We start from the raw sequence: 19,583 nt of genomic DNA on the forward strand, positions 1-19,583 counted from the left end.
GATGAGGTTGGACTTATCCCTGGGTAATGATTTATGTAGTCCCAGTTCCTATATGAAAGTTACCAACCCTGGATTTTACTATCAGATCTAGTTTTTGTTTTTTCTGGTTTTACTACCAGATCTTTGTTGGTATACTGGCCAGATACTGTGCAGCAGGATTTACAAAGCAGGTATTTAAAAAGAAAATAAGGCCAAGGTGGGTGGATCACTTGAGGCCAGGAGTTCAAGACCAGCCTGGTTAATATGGTGAAATCCCATCTATACTAAAAAATACAAAAATTAGCTGGGCATGGTGGCAGGCACCTGTAGTCCCAGCTACTCTGAGGCTGAGGCAGGAGAATCACTTGAACCTGAGAGGCAGAGGTAGCAGTGGGCTGAGATTACACCACTACATTCCAACCTGGGTGACAGAGCGAGACTGTCACAAAAAAAAAAAAAAAAAAAAAAAAAAGAAAAGAAAATTAGGAAGGCTCATGAGTCATCACACCAGGGATGAACCAGGTAAATTAATGTTCCTTTGGTGGTGATAAAGCACTTCTGCATGTTGAACTGGTGTGGCCATGGTTTAGTAGCCTAAGCCCTGAATAAATAGATGTTCTGGTCTTTCATGATCTAAGGAAAGAGAAGAGTTAATTCAAACATTCTGAAGAGAAAGAGGAAGGAAAATACATTCTATGGCAGTGGAGATGGCCAGAAAAGGTAATGAGCTGATGATCTGAGAAAACAAGAAGGGGTCTAGGATGGCAGTGCCAGTCCAAGAAACATTACATCCTGCCAAAATTAGAACAGATAAGCTTACCTCATAGTACAGACTCTTTAGGATTTAGGTTACCGAGAGCTGACCTGCTCCACAGGTAGTGAAAGGATTAGTTTGTACAGAGTGCAGGATTGTGTGATGATGAATGAGATCAAGTTGGAGTTTCCCCTTATTATTTTCTATTATTGTTCCATATTTTGTCTGAGTTTTCTCTTCTACTATAACGTAAACAATAATAATAATAAAGGTCCTCACTCCCCATGAGAGGGCTGTTAATTGTTTTCATCCAGATTGATCAGGCTTCCCCTACCTGCTATCATTTAGGAATGGAGAGGAAAGGAGGGACCCTATCACACGGACAGTTGACTTGGGGCCCCAGCTAAGGTCCCCGAGATATTATAAAAATTAAAGCACAGGGAAAAAGTATAAATAACCAAATTGAAAATATTAACTTTTGGCAAGGTTGGGAAACCAAACAGGTATCTTCTCCAACCAATCATGAGTACTGTCTTCTTTCGACATGTAGATGAGTCTCTGTCAAGCAAGCAGTCATCAGCCAAACATGAATGGTCTCTTGGTTCATGGGATGCCGCTACAGCCAAGAAACCTCTCCCTAATGGACAAGCTCCTGTAAGAAGTTCAACATTTTCAGACTATAGAGTGTAAAAAGGAAATAGAGGAAAGGAAAATCAGTTCATCAGTATGCATTTATTAAGTGCCGACCAAGCAACCACAACAACACAAAAAACAAAAATACTCCACCCTCAGGGGGCTAATAATATAACTAGAAAGAGAAGACATACCTGGGTAAAAAGAGTCCTAACTGTATGTGACATTTTTGTGACTGAGTGCCATGTGTGTGCTGTCCAGAATGAGTGCTATGACAGCGCCAAAACATGCTGGTGGGTAAGTGTTGGTTTGGAAGTTGTCCTTGAAAGATGGGGCTTTGGATAAGCAAAGGAGAGCAGCAGGGGCATTCTAGGTAAAAGGAATGATATGGGGAAAGGTTTGGAGATAGGAAAGTACAAAATATTTAGGAGAGATAGCAGACCATTTTTGATATAAAAGGATGGAAGATGGGTCAGAACTTTAATGTTTCTGAACAAAGATAATTGGCAATCTTCTAGAATTAAAATAGGCCATGGTGTAATTAGCAAGAAAGAAGTGACTATGGAACTTATGAATGTTAGGACCAGATTGCGGAGGGTTTTGAGTGTCATGTTTTGTGATTCATCCACATTGTTTCATATGACCTGTTGTCTTGCTGAGGAGTATTCAATTGTAAGAATACGCATGATTTATCTATCTGCTCTCCTGTTAATTAACACATGGATTGTTTCCAGGTTAGAGGTATTACATGTAAAGGTACTATAAATATTCTTGTATGTCTTTTTTGTGGTTTTACGGTCTCATTTCTCTTGAATAGACTCCTGGAAGTAAAAGGGTCACAGGACAGGTATATGTTTAGTTTCATAGGAAACTGCCATACAGTTTTCCAAAGGAGTTGTACCATCTTACACTTCTTCCAGCAATGTATGAGTTTTGGTTTGGCAGCGCATATATTTAAATCAGGAATTTGAAAGGTCGACTTCACAGCAGTGGAACATGGATTGGATGGAGTGGAAGGGACTAAAGGTAAGGGGTCAGTGCATGAGTCCACACACAAGCTGTTAAGGGTGTGCACTCAAGCGACCATACCGGGTGAGAAAGGAATGAGTTATTTTGTGAGATATTGTCAAGTAAGTGAAATTATATAGAAATAGAGGAATCAGTCATCTCAGATTTCAAGCTTGAGAGAAGCCTGTTTTGGTGGAAAAGATGGGCCATCTCACTGGAAATGTGGAAGAGATGAGATCTGGAAACTGACCTAAAAGTCACCTGGCTAGAGATCATGATCAAATCTAGACATTCATAGAAAAAATAAAGGTGAACATAAGGCAGCTAAAGCCTAAACTTCTGTAATTAGAAAGCAGTTAGGGTGTGTTTAAAAAAGAAAAAAGTGTAAGTGAATTGCTAGAGAGGCAGGAAGACCAGAATAGTTTAGTCCTATCCTTGATGGGCAGCATCCCTTCAAAGTCCTCTAAGCACGGGGCCATTTTGCACTAGAGGACACCAAAGTGGCCTGAAAGGTTGAGGAACTTGCTGAAAGTTGTAGGAGCAAATGGCAGAGCTTAGCTGCTTTATTCTTTCACTTCCCTTCCATTTCACTGTTCAGATACCCTTAGATGTCTTTTTTTTTTTAAGATGGGGTTTCACCCATGTTGGTCAGGCTGGTCTTGAACTCCTGACCTCAGGTGATCTGCCCGCCTTGGCCTCCAAAGTGCTTGGATTGCAGGCGTGAGCCACCATGCCCAGCCTTAGATGTCTTAAAATAGTCAAATGTCCTCTCATTTGCTTTAAAACACAAAATACACCTGAATCTGTAGGGCAGTATTTAAGGTACTGAACTGTTTAGGTATAGTATTTTATTTATTGGAAGACTTAAAGAAAAGGGTTGTCTTTCAGTTATTTATGCAGATGGGGTTACTGTGGTCCCACAGCTCTGGCTCTGGGCAGCACAAGATCCTTTGCCCACTCCCAGATTTCCAAGGAACCCAAACCCAAATCCCTGCCAGCTCCATCTTGCTCAGCACTTCAATCACCACAGTGGGAGCCACACTGACACCACAACTACTCCCAAGCAGCAATATTTGTCTTTCAGGTAACAATCTTTCAGCACAAAAGAATGCCTTAGAGTAGGAATCAGCCCCTGTGGCAAATTTTTGGGAGGCACTTTGGAGTAGGTGTCCTTCAGGCTTGCCTTCACTGGTGACTAAAAGTGACTGTGATGGCAGGTGACTAACAGACTTGCTTTCTCAAATGGCCATTCTAGTAAACTATGTTTATGATTGAAATAATGTCCTACTTTTAAGAACAGATTCTCATGCCTGAGCTAGAGTACCATCTGGAAACTAGGTTACTTATTGAAAGGTTTTTATTTTTGCTTTATTTTCCCCTAAGTGTAGTTTCTAGTCAAAGACTTTAACCCATGAGTCTTGTCTTTGTTTACATAGAGATCTTTACTTCATTGTGGGTTTCTGATTTGGCTACTAGAGATCTTGATGACAAGCTACTTCTGAGGCCTGGGTCCAGTACCATCCTTTCAACTCGAAATTGGCCAAATCGAGCTGTGGAGTTTAGTACATCATCTCTGTCATACACAGTGCAGTCTGCCAGGAGACGCAATCCACCACCACGAACCCTGCATCCGATCAGCACCAGCCATTCATGTACCGGAACACCAAGACCTGTGGAAGAAATCCTCAGAGGAACCCGAGTGTAGGTTTCAAAAGCAGAACTTCTGGAAACTGTGGTAAAACTAATGCATTTTACATACAGTGTTAATTTAAATGTAAGACCGAAATCTATGCCTAGAAACTAATCATTAAGTAGTCTTATGACAGATTGCCCATATTTTTTTAATGGGATTAAATTTTATTTTACTTTATTTTTTTTTTTAGATACAGTCTCACTCCTGTTGCCCAGGCTGGGGTACAGTGGCATGATCACGGCTCACTACAGCCTCAACTTCCTGGGCTCAAGTGGTTCTCCCACCCCAGCCTCCCAAGTAGTTGGGATCACAGGTGGGTGCCACCATGCCAGGTTAATTTTTTGTTTTTTTAGTAGAGACAGGGTTCTTGTCATGTTGCCCAGGCTGGTTTCAAACTCCTGGGCTCAAGCAATCTGCCTGCCTCAGTCTCCCAAAGTGCTCAGATTACAGGTGTGAGCCACCGCGCCCGACTGGGGTTAAATTTTAATGAAATAGATATTGAATCTATCTGTTGATCTAGCTAAAGACTTCTATGTCTACTTGTAAAAATAAAATGTTGGCTAGAATACTATATTGGGGTTACAAAAGGAATAAAGAACCTATTATTTAATCAAATGTTTTTGTAGTGGGAACATCTTCAGTGAAATTTCACCCCAAAATAATAGTTAATTCCCCTTTAAGGTTTTTCTGTACCACTGGGATCTACTTATTCCACTGACAATGAAACCGTTATAAACCTCAGATAAGTAGTTGCTTATATACCAGAAAAAATATCCCTTAGCACTTCTTAGGAAGTGACACTAAAAATAATCCCTTTCCTTTTCCCACCCTTCATTCACTTTACATTCTGAGCCTCGTCGTGCAACAAATACCTAGGAGCCAATTTTAAACACAGAATTATTTTAGCTGTTGGTCACAAACTGTCTTAGGATGATTTGTTTCTAAAAATATAACAAAGGTATGACATAATAAGGCCACAACAGTGTTTTCAAGTCAGCTTCCAAGTTAAGCATTATTATGTGGATGTAGCTATATCTATACCAACAGAGCTATAAATTCATTCATTTGGGGATGAGTAGTCTTGATGTATAATTAATCTCTCATTCCATCTGACAGTATTTTTTTTCAAAGTTGAAAAGTAAGTTGCTTTGTTACTTCTGGGTCATGAAAGTATCACTCAGTTTCAATTAGTGTCTTAAGTATGAGGAATACTGAAAGCTGCTCCAGATCCTACTGAAGGAAATGAAGGTTTAGGAACTGTACCCGAGAACTATAGCTATTAGGGGGAAGGATAACCAGAAGGTTCAGAACTGTCAAGAATTCCATCATCAGCTGGGAATTTACAAATCCAAATCAGCAGAGAAGTACAATACCAGATAGGGACAAATGTTTTATTCCAGTTATGTGGGAAAGAAAAGGCCAGATTCTGTTGTGTGCCCAGTATAGAGCTTCAAAACAAAATCAGCACTATTTTAAAAACTCTAATTTTCCAAAATCCTGAGATCTCTACTTAAAAACATAGTCAGCCTAAAGCTTTCTGTGCACATTAAATTCATCTGCTTCATTTATCTGATTTCTAATCAATTTGCTGGTATTGTTGTAACTTCATGCTTTCATACCTTCATGTTTGTTGGTGGGATCTGTAGCCAGGTGGCAGCTGACTCGCTCTCCACTCCCTCACCAATGCCCCTGAGTCGAAATAATCTGCTACCACCTATTGGCACAGCCGAAGTGGAACATGTGAGCACTGTGGGGCCACAAAGACAGACGGTATGTTTCTTTCATATTGCCTCTCCATGTGCTTACTATCCAGCCTCATGGGCAGCAATCTGCAAGATTTGTGCTGTGATCTTGATTTATACTGTATTTTGTCAAAAGTACAAACTGAGTGCTAAGTTATGACATGGGATTGGAGCTGCTTGGCCTGCACGTACCGTATCTGCCAGGGTTGATAGGGTTTTAACTACATACCACACTACAGATAGTTTTCACAGTTTCTGTAACTTTTGTCTCCTCTGCAGAAACCCCAGGGCGATTCCAGTAGAGCTCGAAGTGCAGTGATGGATGAGCCTAACCATCAGCAACCCCAAGAAAGGCTCCTTTTGCCCGACTTTTTCTCCAGGCCCAATACAACTCAATCATTTTTGGTACAGTGACATACTTTCTAGAATGGTCTGGATAGTGGGGAAAGAAGAAGTGGGGGGAATACTAGTTTGGCAGACTTAAGACTTTATCTACAGGCTTAACTCAGAATGAAAGTTGAGTTTCCAACAATAAAAACAGTATTATAAATACATTTTGTTCACATCCTAACTGGTCCCTGACACCTATTATTTAATGCCTTATACAGAAATTGCAAATTCTAAGCAATTTAACACTTAGCTATGTCCAAGCACGAGCAAGAATATTAAACCCCAGTGTATATCAGATGAACATAACTTTATTGTGTAATCCTGCTCTTTTAGAGTTATATCAAAAGTAGTCTCAGATTATGATGAGTCCTGGTGGATGAATATAAGACTGAAATCTATGCCTAGAAACTAATCATTAAGTAGTCTTAGGATGGTTTGCCCATGGGTTTAGATCCAATAAAAAATTTTTGTAAAAAAAAAAGAATGAAAAGAAAAAAACTTTATATTGATAATCAATCTAGAAAAAGTCCTAAGCACCAAGCTTAGCTTAGGACTTTTTCTTTCTACTGGTGTTTTAAATGCTGACACTACCTACCATTTATTGTGCATTTACTATCCCTTTTAATAGGAAAAACCTGATCAGCAATGGGGTCATGCACTGACCTCCCCCATTTGTAGGCCGGAAGCTCGACCCCACATAAATTGCTTTGTGGCAAGAGCGCTTGGAGATCCTGGGGAAGTAACCAGGGACTCCACATTCTGGAAGTTGTCGGGATGGTGGTGTTGCAGCATACTTGTCCCAACTCATGACCCTTGAACCACAGCAGGCTAAAGCACTGCAAAATCTTTCTTCTACTACGAGAGTGGTGAGGATAATCAATGAATAGACCTTTGTATTAGTTTACTAGGTCATAAGAAATGACCCACAACTGGGTGCCTGAAAACAACAGTAATTTTTTTTCACAGTTCCAGAGGCAAAAAGTTCAAAATCAAGTTGTCAGCAGAGCCATGCTCCCTTTGGAATCTTCTAGGGAAGAATCTGTCTCTTCCTGGCTTCTGGTGGCTGCCGGCAACCCTTGGCTTGCAGCTGCATCACTCCCAATTCCTGCCCCCCACCTTTTTTTTAAAGACAGAGTCTTGCTCTTGCCTAGGCTGGAGTGTAATGGTGCAATCTCAGCTAGCTGCAACCTATGTCTCCTGGTTCAAGTGATTCTCCTGCCTCAGCCTCCCGATTAGCTGGGATTACAGGCATGCACCACCATGCCCAGCTAATTTTTGTATTTTTAGTAGAGACAGAGTTTTTGCCATGTTGGCCAGGCTGGTCTCAAACTCCTGACCTCAAGTGATCTGCCCACCTTGGCCTCCCAAAGTGCTGGGATTACAGGCATAAGCCAACAACTCCCAACTTTTTTTTTAACCTTTTTTTTTTCCTACAGCTTGTTAGACTGACGTGCTCTTTTTTTTTCTTTTTTTTTTTTTTTTTTAAAAAAAAAGACAGGGTCTCACTCTGATGCCCAGGCTGGAGTGCAGAGCATAGCTCACTGTAGCCTCAATCTCCTGGGCTTAAGTGATCATCTCACCTTAGCCTCCTGAATAGCTGGGACTACAATCGCATGCCACTGTCCCCTGCTAATTTATTTCTCACTTTGTAGAGATAGGGTCTCACTGTTTTTGGCCAGACGGGTCTCAAACTCCAAGGCTCAAGTGATCCTCCCACCTCAGCCTCTCAAAGTGCTGGGACTACAGGCATGAGTCACACGCCCAGCCTACCTCTGTCTTTACATGGCTTTCCTCCCTGTGTCTATTCCCAAGGTTCACTCTTCTTATAAAGATACCAGTCGCTGAATTTAGGGCCCACCCTAATCCAGTATGACTTTTACCTCGATTACATCTGAAAGACCCTATTTCCAAACTTGGTCACATTCGTAAGTTCCAGGTGGTCGTAAATTTTGAGGGAACACTATTCAACACAGCAGACCCCACGAGGTTGACTTAGGGGGAAACTCACCAAAAACAAAAGAAAAATGAGCATTTCTGATTCTTGGGGTTCAATGTGAACCCCAAAAGTTTGAGAACTTCTACTGAATTTGCCTTCTCATAATCTGACACAAGACATATGTTAAATAGTACTTGACGATTGTATTACACAGCTAGATTCTCTCAAACTTTTTTTTTTTTTTTTTTTGAGACGGAGTCTCTGTCACCCAGGCTGGAGTGCAGTGGTGCAATCTTGGCAGCAGCCTCTGCCTCCTGAGTTCAAATGACTCTCCTGCCTCAGCCTCCTAAGTAGCCAGGACTACAGGCACCTGCCACCATACCTGGCTAATTTTTGTTATTTTTTTTTCAGTAGAGATGGTGTTTCACCAAGTTTTCCAGGCTGGTCTTGAACTTCTGACCTTAAGTGATCTACCTGCCTTGGCCTCCCAAAGTGCTGGGATTACAGGCATGAGCCACCGCTTCCGGCCAAACATTTCATTTTTTTAAGAGACAGGGTCTCATTCCTGACCCAGGCTGGAGTGTAGTGGTGCAATCAGCACACTGCGGCCTAAAACTCCTGGGCTCAAGTGATCCTCCCACCTCGGCCTCCTGGGGTACACCTCTGTACCTGACTAAAAACATTTAATTTTTGGTTGCCTTAGGAATAAAACTCAACAGATGAAAACATTTCAAAGTCTTCTCTTTCTCATATGTTTAAAAAAAAAAAAGTAAAAATTACTTACCATTTCTCCCCCATTTGCTGTCATAAAAAGAGAGATAGCTAGTTGTTCAATTTATTAAGAATGCTAGCTGTGGCCGGGCATGGTGGCTTACACCTGTAATCTCAGCACTTTGGGAGGCCGAGGCAGGCGGACCACCTGAGGTCAGGAGTTCAAGACCAGCCTAGCTAACATGGTGAAACCCCGTTTCTACTAAAAATACAAAAAATTAGCCAGGTGTGGTGGCACACACCTATAATCCCAGCTACTCAGGAGGCTAAGACGGGATAATTGCTTGAACCCAGAAAGTGGAAGTTTCAGTGAGCAGAGATCACACCATTGCACTCCAGCCTGAGCAACAGAGCGAAACTCCATCTCAAAACAAGAAAAAAAAAACGGTTCAGAGGCAAAACAACACAACACACACACACACACAGCAAGTAGCTTAACAGCATAGTAATAACATTGAAGAATTCGCAATTTTTACAAGTTAATAAATGGCTTTGTGCGCATCTGGCTTGGGATTTTCTACTTGAAATTCAACACAGTGCACTTAGCCGACTTTTCCATCAGGCTGGTAGTCTGTGCCTTTTACACTGTTGATTTCAAGGTTTTCCTGTGACCTGCTAAAATATTATCCTTTGGGAGGAGCTGCATCATAAGAAGTGTATCCTCTTTTCTCTTTTAGCTGGATACACAGTATCATCGCTCATGTGCAGTTGAGTATCCTCATCACGCACGACCCGGTAAGGGATCTGCAGGTACAGGTGGGGTCATGGCCCTTATTTACTACTGTGTGGATGTGTTAAGACCCAGCTTTTGTCTTTTTCCTACACCTATTTCAGATTCTCTTGGATTTATTGTTTCCCCACATCTTTGTAAATCACCTAAAATTCATTTTGGACCATGGGGTATAATAAAAAGCTAGGAAAGTTCTATTGCGGAGAGCCAGAAAGTTTCAGGTTTTTTTCATACCATGCAAATTCTCACTACTTTGGTAAACTGCTTTTTTTTAAATCCAAAAAGTTTAACCCTAATTAGTCCTTGTTATAACATTCAAAATATTCTTTTAGAACATGGCATGGATTTTATTATGTAGGCAAAATCCGTATTCCTATGGATTAAACTGTTTGGATCAGTTAATCTGTTAGGCCAAGGTAAGAAATGAAATTCTAAACCATCACAGTATGCCAAGTCTGATGCTATCCCCATTAATTCTTTTTATCTTCAAATTATACTCTGTAGATGTACTAACAAAGAAGTGATGGGAGCAAATTGAGGGATGTCTTTTTTTTTTTTTTTTTTTTTTCTTTTCGCACTCAAAATGACTCGGTTCCAGCAAAGAGGGGTCTTTTTTCAGACGGTCTCACTCTGTTGACCAGGCCGGAATGCGGTGGCATGATCATGGCTCACTGGAGCCTCAACCACCTGAGCTCAAGGGATCCTCCCACCTAAGCCTCCCACATAGCTGGGACTACAAGTAGTGCCACCACACCCAGCTATTTTTTGTAGAGACAGGGTCCCGCTATGTTGCCCAGGCTGCGGGATATTTAATTCTGCCTTTGACACTCTTCTCACCACATCAGGGTCATTCGTACTATGCTAAAGGTACATTTAGAAGTAATGGACAGCTGAGATATTTCCTGTTAATAAGATTAATCCGCAACTATAGTAAAAACTAGTCTGCCTCAAACAATCTTTGTAGTCCAAGTGATTTCTCAGGCCAGTTCCCTGTAGCATTGTTTGGTAGTCTTTAAATGCTTTCGTCAGATTCGGCTTTCATATCTGCATTTGAGCTGTTTAATTTCTGCCACACTGTTAGTCAGGTATAACTAATGTAATATTAAAGTGAGTGAATCAGACATCTTAGTTCTTTTTAATTAGTGGGCTCTTCTGCAAAATTAGTTTACTGCTTTCATACCTTAAGAAAGTCCAATTCATAATTGGAGCAAGAAAGCCCTTAGCTATAAACTTGATTATTATCAAACCTGGACTGTCTACTAATGTTACTCTGTGATGTCATCTGACAGGTCCTCAGTTACATGGGTCTACAAAATCTCAAAGCAGAGGTGGACCAGTCTCTCGAACCAGGCAGGGACCTTAAGGCAAATGAGAAGAACCTATCAGGCTGCAGAAAACACGAGATTTCATGAAGCAGTGTTGTCATCAAGTGATGTAGAGCTTGTACAGAAGATTGATTAGAAATCATCTTCATGAAGAGTGATTTTGGCACAAGTGACTGAAGAACAAAACAGCATTATCTGCCAAAAATGACATGAGTGTTGTTTCTACCTCCAGTTACTGTCTCTTTCAGCATAAATTAATCTATTCCATTGGAAAGGAAAGTCTGTACCCAAAGATGCAACAATGAATTATATCCAAATCACTGCTCATGTTGTCTCTTAACAATGATCAGTTCAATTATATAGGATTTGATGAGGTCACACATACACAAAAAGCAGCAAATGATCAGTGACAATATTACTGGCTTCAGAATACTTCAGCTTGTCTTCATTTCTGGAGAGTTATACTCAGTTTTAAGTCATTTTGCTGTCAAAAATCTGACCTCATCAAATTGATGTGATTCCTAAAGCTCTCTTTAGATGTCCTACCCTATCAGCATATTAAAATGGAAGGACTGTGTACCTAAAAACATACATGTTAAGCATTGGTGTAAAGTAACTTCTGTAATAAATTATATTGCATTTTTTTTCAGATAGGACAGCTCAACCTTACAATGCCTACCTGATGCCAGGTTATGCTTATTTTCTTACTAAAGTATGTTACTGGTCAAATCTTTTTTCCAAATATTAAATGTACCTTGCCAGATATTCTCCTGCAGCTCTAAGGAAGTCAATTAAAAAATAATTTGTAGAATCTATTAGTGAGCCACCAGAGTATAATTCCTTAAAAGTTTAAGAAAACCTGGCAATTAATCCAGCATAAACATATCCTATAGACAGCAGGATATGGGTATGGAGGAGGAGAGGTTTGACTTTCTGATTTTACTGTGGACCTTTTCCTAAGGGCACTCATGAATGCAGCAATGGTTTTAACTATGGCTTAAATTTATTTTAAATTTCACTAAAATACTAATCTTGATTATCATGCCAATTTTAGATCTTATTAATTTTCAGAAGAGATAAATACAAATAATCATAAATTAGGGTAACTTTTTATTATACCAAGGTGTTCTAATGCTATCATATGAAAACAGATGCTTCAAACGACCTGCATTAAGTTATATTTTTAATACAATTAAAAATTACTTTTCAACTATTTGTAGTCACAAACTGAAAATGTGTCATACATGTTTACCTTAAATTATGATATATAAGGCTCAATAGCTAAAGGGTTACTTTATGCATATGGTATATTTCATAGTCTACAACTCAAAGATTTAAACAGTCCCTAAAAAAAATTCCATATATTCTCATACCAACTCATCTAAATAGAAATGAAGATCTCTGTAATGTTCTCACAAACCATTACCATAAGTTCACTATAATAATTGGATCAATATGGTTTGCCTTTCAAAGTTAAAGAGTCAGAAAGGGGCCTCTAAGAAGTCATTTAGCCCAATTCCCTCACCCTGTGTGTTTTCCCTCAAAGCCAGTGCAATTTTTTTTTAACCAAAAAGCTGGACATATTTAATACATACAATTGACAGGTTTGGATTTCACTCTTTGTTTCAATGTAATAACTCTTTTATAAATGAGGAAACAGATTCAGACAAGCTCTGTGGCCCAACTAAAGACATTGGGCAATTGGTGGCAGGACTACAATATACATCTCTTCATGCTATGGAAACCAGGCTATTATAAAGCTGACCAGGACTACTGTTTTCCCCTTCTCTCTCATCCTAAACACCATTCATATTTTTCTAGGTCACATTTTACTGGGCTCATTTACAAAGCCCTCAGAACTGAACCATCACTTTATTTAATCATATACAATTCTTACAAAAATACCTGAAGTAATTTAACACCTGTACATCAGTACAAAACCTGACTGAGTAAAATGAATAGAGGGTCTATTCAAGATCATTAAGACCAAATGTAAACTGGGAAGTATATGGAAGGCAGCTATTCCAGCAAGTGTTTGGAAGGTGTTCTAGCCGGGTAGAGAGCCTATTCTAACAGACACACACATCGCAGAAAACAGCATGAACAGAACCATATTCTAGATAGAGTTCCATGTACAGAAGATCCATGGAGGCAAGTTCTGTCAGGAAGGACACTGCCTCCCTCCGCCCTCCCAACTGTCACCACCAAGTTCCTTCAGGTGAGACCTCACACAATGTCAGGTGCTTTCTAGGAAATACTAAGATCAGGTTGACAGATTCTGCTTGGTCTAATCTATCTGAAAAATTAAGGCTGGAAAGACAACTTTTCTCAAGAGTTGAGTTGACTTTTGCCTTCAAATCTTGGCTGCACCTTGCCTACGATAGCATCAATTTACACCTAAGGACCTCTGAAGAGAAAAATTCCATTATTTCTTTTCTTTCTTGAGAGCAGATTTTTTCCCTCCTCCTTTGGAAGGTTTGCAGTACTTTGCTTCCATCCGAGCCAGAAAATTGTCCATTTCCTTTTGCCGATCCTTTTGTCTGCTCTGTTTGAGAAGTTAAAACACAAGCTTTCACAACACTATTCATGGAAAGTACTGAGTGGTTGCCAGGGGCTGGAGAAGTGGAGTAACTGCTAATGGGTACGGAGGTTTTTTTGGAGTGGTGAAAATGTCCTTCAATTGGTGTTAATAACTGTAAAACTCTGTAAATATATTAAAAACCACCAAATTGTACACTTGAAAAGGACAAATAGATGGCATTCTATTTGTCTACAAGAAGAAAACAAAATACAACACTCCAAAGAAAATATTAGCAACAGGTTTCAGATCATTAAGGAAGAAGTGGCAATAAACTGCCAAGTTTACCTGAATGGCTGCCTTCAGGCTATCCACGCCTTCATCAAGCCCCAACTCCTTTCTGCTCATTTCTGCTTCTTTGGCCTCTTCCTGAGCCTGCAACAGAAACTCACATGAGATTCAGGGCAACCAGCAAATGTTTAAAATACATTCTTTCCCAAAAGCAAATACATAATACTGTTTCAATATGAGGATTATATGAATAGACAAAATGAATAAAGTTACCTAATTAGGTTATTTATTAAAAGGCAACAATGCTGACAACAAGCAGTAGATCCTGTGTTTCCAATTACCATTTATTCGCTTTTTCCCAATTCTACTTGCTAGAGGTAGTAAGTAATTTGGCACTCATAAATCACATTGTTATAAAAAGGAACAGGAGGCTGGGTGTTGTGGCTCACACTTGTCATCCCTATACCTTGGGAGGCCAAGGTGGGAGAATGATTGAACCCAGGAGTTTGAGACCTGCCTGGATAACATAGTAAGACCTCATCTCTACAAAAAATAGAAGAAATAAGCCTGGTGTAGTGGCATGTGCTTGTAGTCCCAGCTACTAGGGAGGCTGAGGTAGGAAGATAGCTTAAGCCCGGGAGTTCAAGGCTGCAGTGAGCTGTGATCATGCCTCTGCACTCCATCCTGGGTGATAGAGTAAGATGTCATCTCTTAAAAACAACTACGAAAAAAGTAAGGAAAACGATGCAATTGCTAGGATACAGGTACTTCCAATTCCTCTTCTGGAAACCCAATTTACTATATGAGACTGGTAATCCCCTTGGGAATCCCAGTTTAAAATGACTTCTGAGTAGTCAGAAGAAACATCAGCAGACTCAGTTTTAACCTTTCTTTACCTGATTTCAAAGCAGCCTTTCTTTGTCAAGTTTTCCTAGGACATTATTTCCAAAATACCACTAAGAACAAAAGAACACACTAAGGTGTTCTTGGGGCAACAACTTAAGAGGCCCCAACATCCCCTGTGAATTTTCTAAGTAGCAATTAATGAAATTAATACTGGGGATGATGATACATTAGGACCTCCCATCCCTATAAGACGACACTGTTTCCTTGTATTCAAATTATCTCTTTAAATTCAGCATTCCCTTCACGTTTGTTGAACAGTCTCTCAAAACCGCCATTTTCTCCTCAAATTCTAGGGAAGTTTCTCAAGCTAACAGTCTATGTGAATGCAGCTGTGCTGTTTCATCTCAGAAAATGATGAACTTAAGGTAATTGTCAGCCTAAGTCTTAGCAGATGTAGCCTATGAACCAAAATGATCTTGATATACACTCCATGGCTCCCCTCACCAGAGAGGGTGCAGCCATCTAGGCAAAACAGGCCCACAAAAAGGTCTGCTTTCTCTCTGTGCATTTCATATGTAAAAGCTGCAGAAAAGTTCCAGGGGGCACTTATGAAGGCAGCAATGGTTCTAAAAGTTGTGTGCTCCTTGTAGGAATCTAATGCCTGATGATCTGAGGTTTCATCCTGAACCACGCCCCCAACTCGCCTTACCCCTGGCACAGCTGGGGACCACAAAGCTAACGTTTTTCTTAAAAAAAAAAAAAAAAAAAAAAAAAAAAAAAAAAAGGCTGGACACAGTGGTTCACACCTGTAATTCCAGCACTTTGGGAGGCTGAGGCAGGTGGATCACAAGGTCAAGATCGAGACCATCCTGGCCAACATGATGAAACCCTGTCTCTACTAAAAACACAAAAATTAGCCGATGTGGTGGTGTGCCCCAGTAGTCCCAGCTACTCCAGAGGCTGAGGCAGGAGAATTGCTTGAACTGAGGAGGCAGAAGTTGCAGTGAGCCGAGATCACGCCATTGCACTCCAGCCTGGGTGACAGAGCAAGACTCCATCTCAATAAAAAAAATAAAATTCTGTATCCAACTCAAGAATCAAACTCTGGCAAAGGCCCCCAAATCTGCACTTTTAACAAGACAGTCTCTGCCATTCTCTTCTTACCCCTCAACCGAATAAGGATCACTGCCTGTCCTGTGTATCCAGGCTCCATTAACTTTATCTCCTGAGGGATGCCTCAGTAAGGCTACGAGAATTGGCCCATATGAAAAAAGACTTCAGTGCTACTTTACTATGGTAATAAACAATAAAAATCATCGTGAGCACAATATACTAGAAAAATAGTTTCTCTTGATGAACTGGTATGCCCATTTTATTTATTTATTTATTTATTGAGACAGAGTCTTACTCTGTCACCCGGCTGGAGTGCAGTGGCACGATCTTGGCTCACTGCAACCTCCATCTCCCGGGTTCAAGCGATTCTCCTTCCTCAGCCTCCCAAGCAGCTGGGATTACAGGCACGTGCCACTACACCCAGTTAATCTTTGTATTTTTAGTAGAAATGGTGTTTTCACCATGTTGGCCAGGATGGTCTCAATCTCTTGACCTCATGATCCACCCACCTCAGTCTCCCAAAGTGCTGAGATTACAGGCGTGCCCCCGGTATGTCCTTTTATTAGATGAATGCTATTAGACCAAGTTAACCCTAGTCATTATTTATGGAGCTTTATGTTTACTTCTACTGCTATAAATACTCTCAAATCCTTTTTGGAAGCAGTCAAGATATAAATCAACAGTATTCAAAATCTTACCCTCCTCTTCCTTGCATTCATCTTTTGTTTCGATTCTTTGACAAAGGCATTATAGGATGGGACTTCTCCCGCGTCAATAGCTTGCTGAATGATATTCCTTATCCTGGGTTCCTCTGTGTACTGCACGCAAAGCACAGACTCCATTATCTGATCCATGTCACCCCTGAAGTCCAGATAGGCCTGTTTAATATCAGCCAGCTCTTCTTCTGAACCTTTGTAGGTCTTTTCAAAAGCTTGAATGTCCTCTAAAGATATCTGATAATAAAGGAAATTTGCTTTAACTTTGGGAGTTTTACTTTAAATAAAAGGTACACTAATAAAACTAGAGTTAGCTGTTGAATTGCTGTAATACAACAGTTGCTTGAGTTGAAATTGTTGAACCAGATTTTCTATGCCTAAGCTTTTCCGGAGGTCTCCTTTGTAAGTCCAGTCTTCACAACTGCTAACTAGGGACCAGGGAAAAGAAATGTAAGTGAAGTTTCCAAGGGTGAAAGTAGACCCGGAATCAGGACTTACAATTGGATATGTAAAATAAAGTGTATCCTACAAAAAAATAAATCGGCCCTTTTCAGTGAAACAATCACATTAACAGGAAATAAAAAGCCTGTTTCAGTAAGTGTGTATTTATATTTCAAGGCCAAACTCAAAATTCCTCATTCCTACAAAATTAACACAAGACCTTAGAGGCAATCAATAAAGGTTTGTTGATCGAATGATGGTAACAGTCACAAAGAAACCTCCAGAATCTCTTACCTTTTTGAAGAGTAGCCGCCAATACGACTCCCAGTCTCGGTCTTGGGTGAGCCCAGGAGAGTCCTCGTCCACTGTTCCCTGCTCATCGTACACTGCTCTCTGTTCCTTGTCACTGAGAACGGAATAGACTTTTCCCAGGATCTGAGGGCAGAGAGTATCCATAAGTCATCCCTGCTCCTCCCACCGAAACCGCGGCGGGAGAAAGGAACAGAAGGCGCAAACACCAGCTCAGTGCGCTCCCCGGGCGGGGCCCGGTACCCAAAAGGCTGAGGAGGCCCGGGTGGCCCGTCGGCCTCGGGGCGGGATCCTGCATACCTGGAAGCGGCGAGTGGCGTCCTCCTTGTCGCCCTCGTCCACCCGGTCGGGGTGCACCTGCAGGGACACCTTGTGGTAGCCTCGTCGGACCTCGCCGTCGGAGGCCTCACGTCGCACGCCCAGCACCCGGTAAAGGTCGGCGGTGCCGAACACTTCCTCGCAAAGCTCCAGCAGCCCCATGCCGCGGGTGGGAGATACGGCCCGGGAGAAAGCAGCCGCTCCCGGCAGCGCCGGCTACCACTCAGGGTTGCTTCTTTTTCCCGCTCAAAAAGCCTAGGGCGCCTGCGTCACAACAAGCGCTGAAAGGGCGTGGCCACGCCGCGCAGCCACTCTTTACGGCGGCCGCAAAATGGGGCGTGGCGAGGCCGGCGCCGGCCAAGGTAAGACCCGGCGGGTGGAGTCCAAATAGCGGGCCGTGCGCAGGAGCCAGGTCTTACAGGGAAGAGATGTTGCTCGGTCCCTCCTCCCCTTACTCTGGAAATCTGGCGTCCATTTTCCTTTTAGTTTCCCAGAAAAGCTTTTTCAAAAAGTTCATATATTAAGTTGAATTTACAAACTGCTGGCCTATTTCTTAAGTAGAAAACGGCAAAACATCAGCATTTAGCAGTTTCACATGGTTCAGCTTAACAGATGTGTTTTTTCAAAAGTGATCGTGAAAGGAATAGGTAGAGCTACAGGCCCAAATAATTTTGCACCTCACTGGTTGGAAATGCTGGGGAACTTTCCCTGCAGCCCTGCAGGAAAACCTTATACTGAAACCCAAAAGCACAAAACATGGGTCTTCCAAAAAGATAAAAAACTCTTTTATCTAACAGGACTTTCACCTTACACATTAGTGGAGATAAGATGACCCAAGCCCCCGTCTTAACATAAACTGCTGAAGCAAAGGCTCTTTCTTTTAATACTGTTTAGTTCACAGCTGGGTTTGAGCATGTTGGATCCCAGGTGGCAGCAGGGTAGGTGGGAGCAATCATCCAAGACATGGGGAGAAACTTGGGCCTGAAGACCCAAAGCAAGGCTGAGGCTGGGGAGAAAACTCTGGAAGTAGGATAAGCTCACAAAGGAAGTATGTGTATACATATCTTAGACAAAGGATAAGCAATGCAAAGTGAATACCTCAGAGAATACCCAAGTTGGCAGAAAATATCAAATATCCCCTCACTGACTTAACACTTTTCAGAATCATCCTGCTCTGCCAGTAAATTTGTGCAAAGCCTCAAACTCTCCAGGATATATTAATATCTTTTTAACCTTCCAGAGTTGCCATGATTTTCAAAGCGTATCTCTTTCCCAGATCCAAGATCAAACCCAGCTAAAGTCAGTTTTCCTCTCAACCTGCCCTGGCATCAGTCTCAAAGTGGGGGCCAACCAGCAACAACCCCAGGGAAGCTGTAACAACCACAGAATTTGGGATGGCTGGTAATCATTCTCAGAATATAAAACACAGAGAACAAAATAAGCTGGCACATTGAGAGAAACTCCTCTATAAATTTCCTATATCTTACATACCAGAGTTAAGCCACCTATCTTTGCTCATTTTTTCCCTGTATGGACAACATATGTTGGGAAGGGCTTTCTGGGAGGGCATAACCAGGGTATGAATCTTATATCACTGAACAAGTTTCCAGCTCTAGGCTTTAGCTTCCGTGACTGTAAAATGGAGATAATCCTACCTGCCTTCATAATACCTTATAATCATCACAAATAACTGTGTACACAAAAGACCTAGGGTATATGTAGATGCTTTACAATATTATCTTCCAGTTTCTCATGTTTTTTAAGGTACTCACATACATTAACGTTTTTCTATATATACATTTGCTACTGAAAATTGAAATAGCACATTGAAATATTCTTTTATTGAAACTCACATTTTTGAAAATCAGAAAATCAAATTAATTATTATGCTCTAGCCAAACTACCTAATGTTTTTTCTTTTCTTTTTGAGACAGGCTCTTACTGTCACCCAGGCAATACTATAGTAGAACAATCCAGTTCACTGTAGCACTGCCCTCCTGGGCTCAAGTGACTCAGCCTCCTGAGTAGCTGGAACTATGAGTGATCACCACCATGCCCAGCTAATTTTTA

General features: G+C 41.1%; 2 protein-coding genes across 10 annotated transcripts in view; one reads left to right on the forward strand and one right to left on the reverse strand.

The window, feature by feature from the left end:
* FAM149B1 (family with sequence similarity 149 member B1) overlaps positions 1 to 12,174 on the forward strand; it is a 57,935-nt gene extending 45,761 nt beyond the window's left edge. For 6 of the 8 annotated variants that reach the window (XM_032256351.1, XM_032256349.1, XM_032256352.1 and 3 more), the window contains 6 exons: positions 1,284 to 1,387; positions 3,851 to 4,075; positions 5,714 to 5,837; positions 6,089 to 6,214; positions 9,584 to 9,656; positions 10,926 to 11,288. In XM_032256351.1, coding sequence (XP_032112242.1) covers positions 1,284 to 1,387; positions 3,851 to 4,075; positions 5,714 to 5,837; positions 6,089 to 6,214; positions 9,584 to 9,656; positions 10,926 to 10,999 — 726 coding nt within the window. In that variant the 3' untranslated portion in view covers positions 11,000 to 11,288. Of the gene's footprint in view, positions 1 to 1,283; positions 1,388 to 3,850; positions 4,076 to 5,713; positions 5,838 to 6,088; positions 6,215 to 9,583; positions 9,657 to 10,925 lie in introns of all 8 variants that reach the window. The other 2 variants (XM_032256347.1, XM_032256348.1) reach the window with 2 other exon arrangements.
* DNAJC9 (DnaJ heat shock protein family (Hsp40) member C9) lies at positions 586 to 19,346 on the reverse strand. 2 transcript variants are annotated; one of them, XM_032256362.1, is made up of 5 exons: positions 17,496 to 17,788; positions 17,181 to 17,321; positions 16,428 to 16,682; positions 13,828 to 13,914; positions 586 to 2,906 (listed from the first exon to the last, which is right to left on the reverse strand). In XM_032256362.1, exons 1-5 carry the CDS (start codon positions 17,673 to 17,675, stop codon positions 2,838 to 2,840), a joined length of 732 nt encoding a protein of 243 aa, XP_032112253.1. In that variant the 5' UTR covers positions 17,676 to 17,788; the 3' UTR covers positions 586 to 2,837. The 2 variants fall into 2 exon arrangements, with proteins under 2 accessions (XP_032112253.1, XP_032112252.1); XM_032256361.1 differs by lacking the exon at positions 586 to 2,906 and adding an exon at positions 12,573 to 13,506 and having other exon boundaries at positions 17,496 to 19,346.
* Between the last annotated feature and the right edge of the window lie 237 nt (positions 19,347 to 19,583).

Source organism: Sapajus apella, unplaced genomic scaffold (genome assembly GCF_009761245.1).
Source record: "Sapajus apella isolate SASKATOON/1434 unplaced genomic scaffold, GSC_monkey_1.0 scaffold94, whole genome shotgun sequence".
NCBI classification, from domain to species: Eukaryota; Metazoa; Chordata; class Mammalia; order Primates; family Cebidae; genus Sapajus; species Sapajus apella.

Excerpts from the sequence above, each read along its gene's own strand:
- DNAJC9 (XM_032256361.1), bottom strand. The coding sequence starts at position 17,675 with ATGGGGCTGCTGGAGCTTTGCGAGGAAGTGTTCGGCACCGCCGACCTT. Across the intron at positions 17,322-17,495 it reads ACGCCACTCGCCGCTTCCAG|ATCCTGGGAAAAGTCTATTC; the intron begins GTATGCAGGATC and ends CTCTGCCCTCAG. Across the intron at positions 16,683-17,180 it reads GGCGGCTACTCTTCAAAAAG|ATATCTTTAGAGGACATTCA; the intron begins GTAAGAGATTCT and ends CTTTATTATCAG.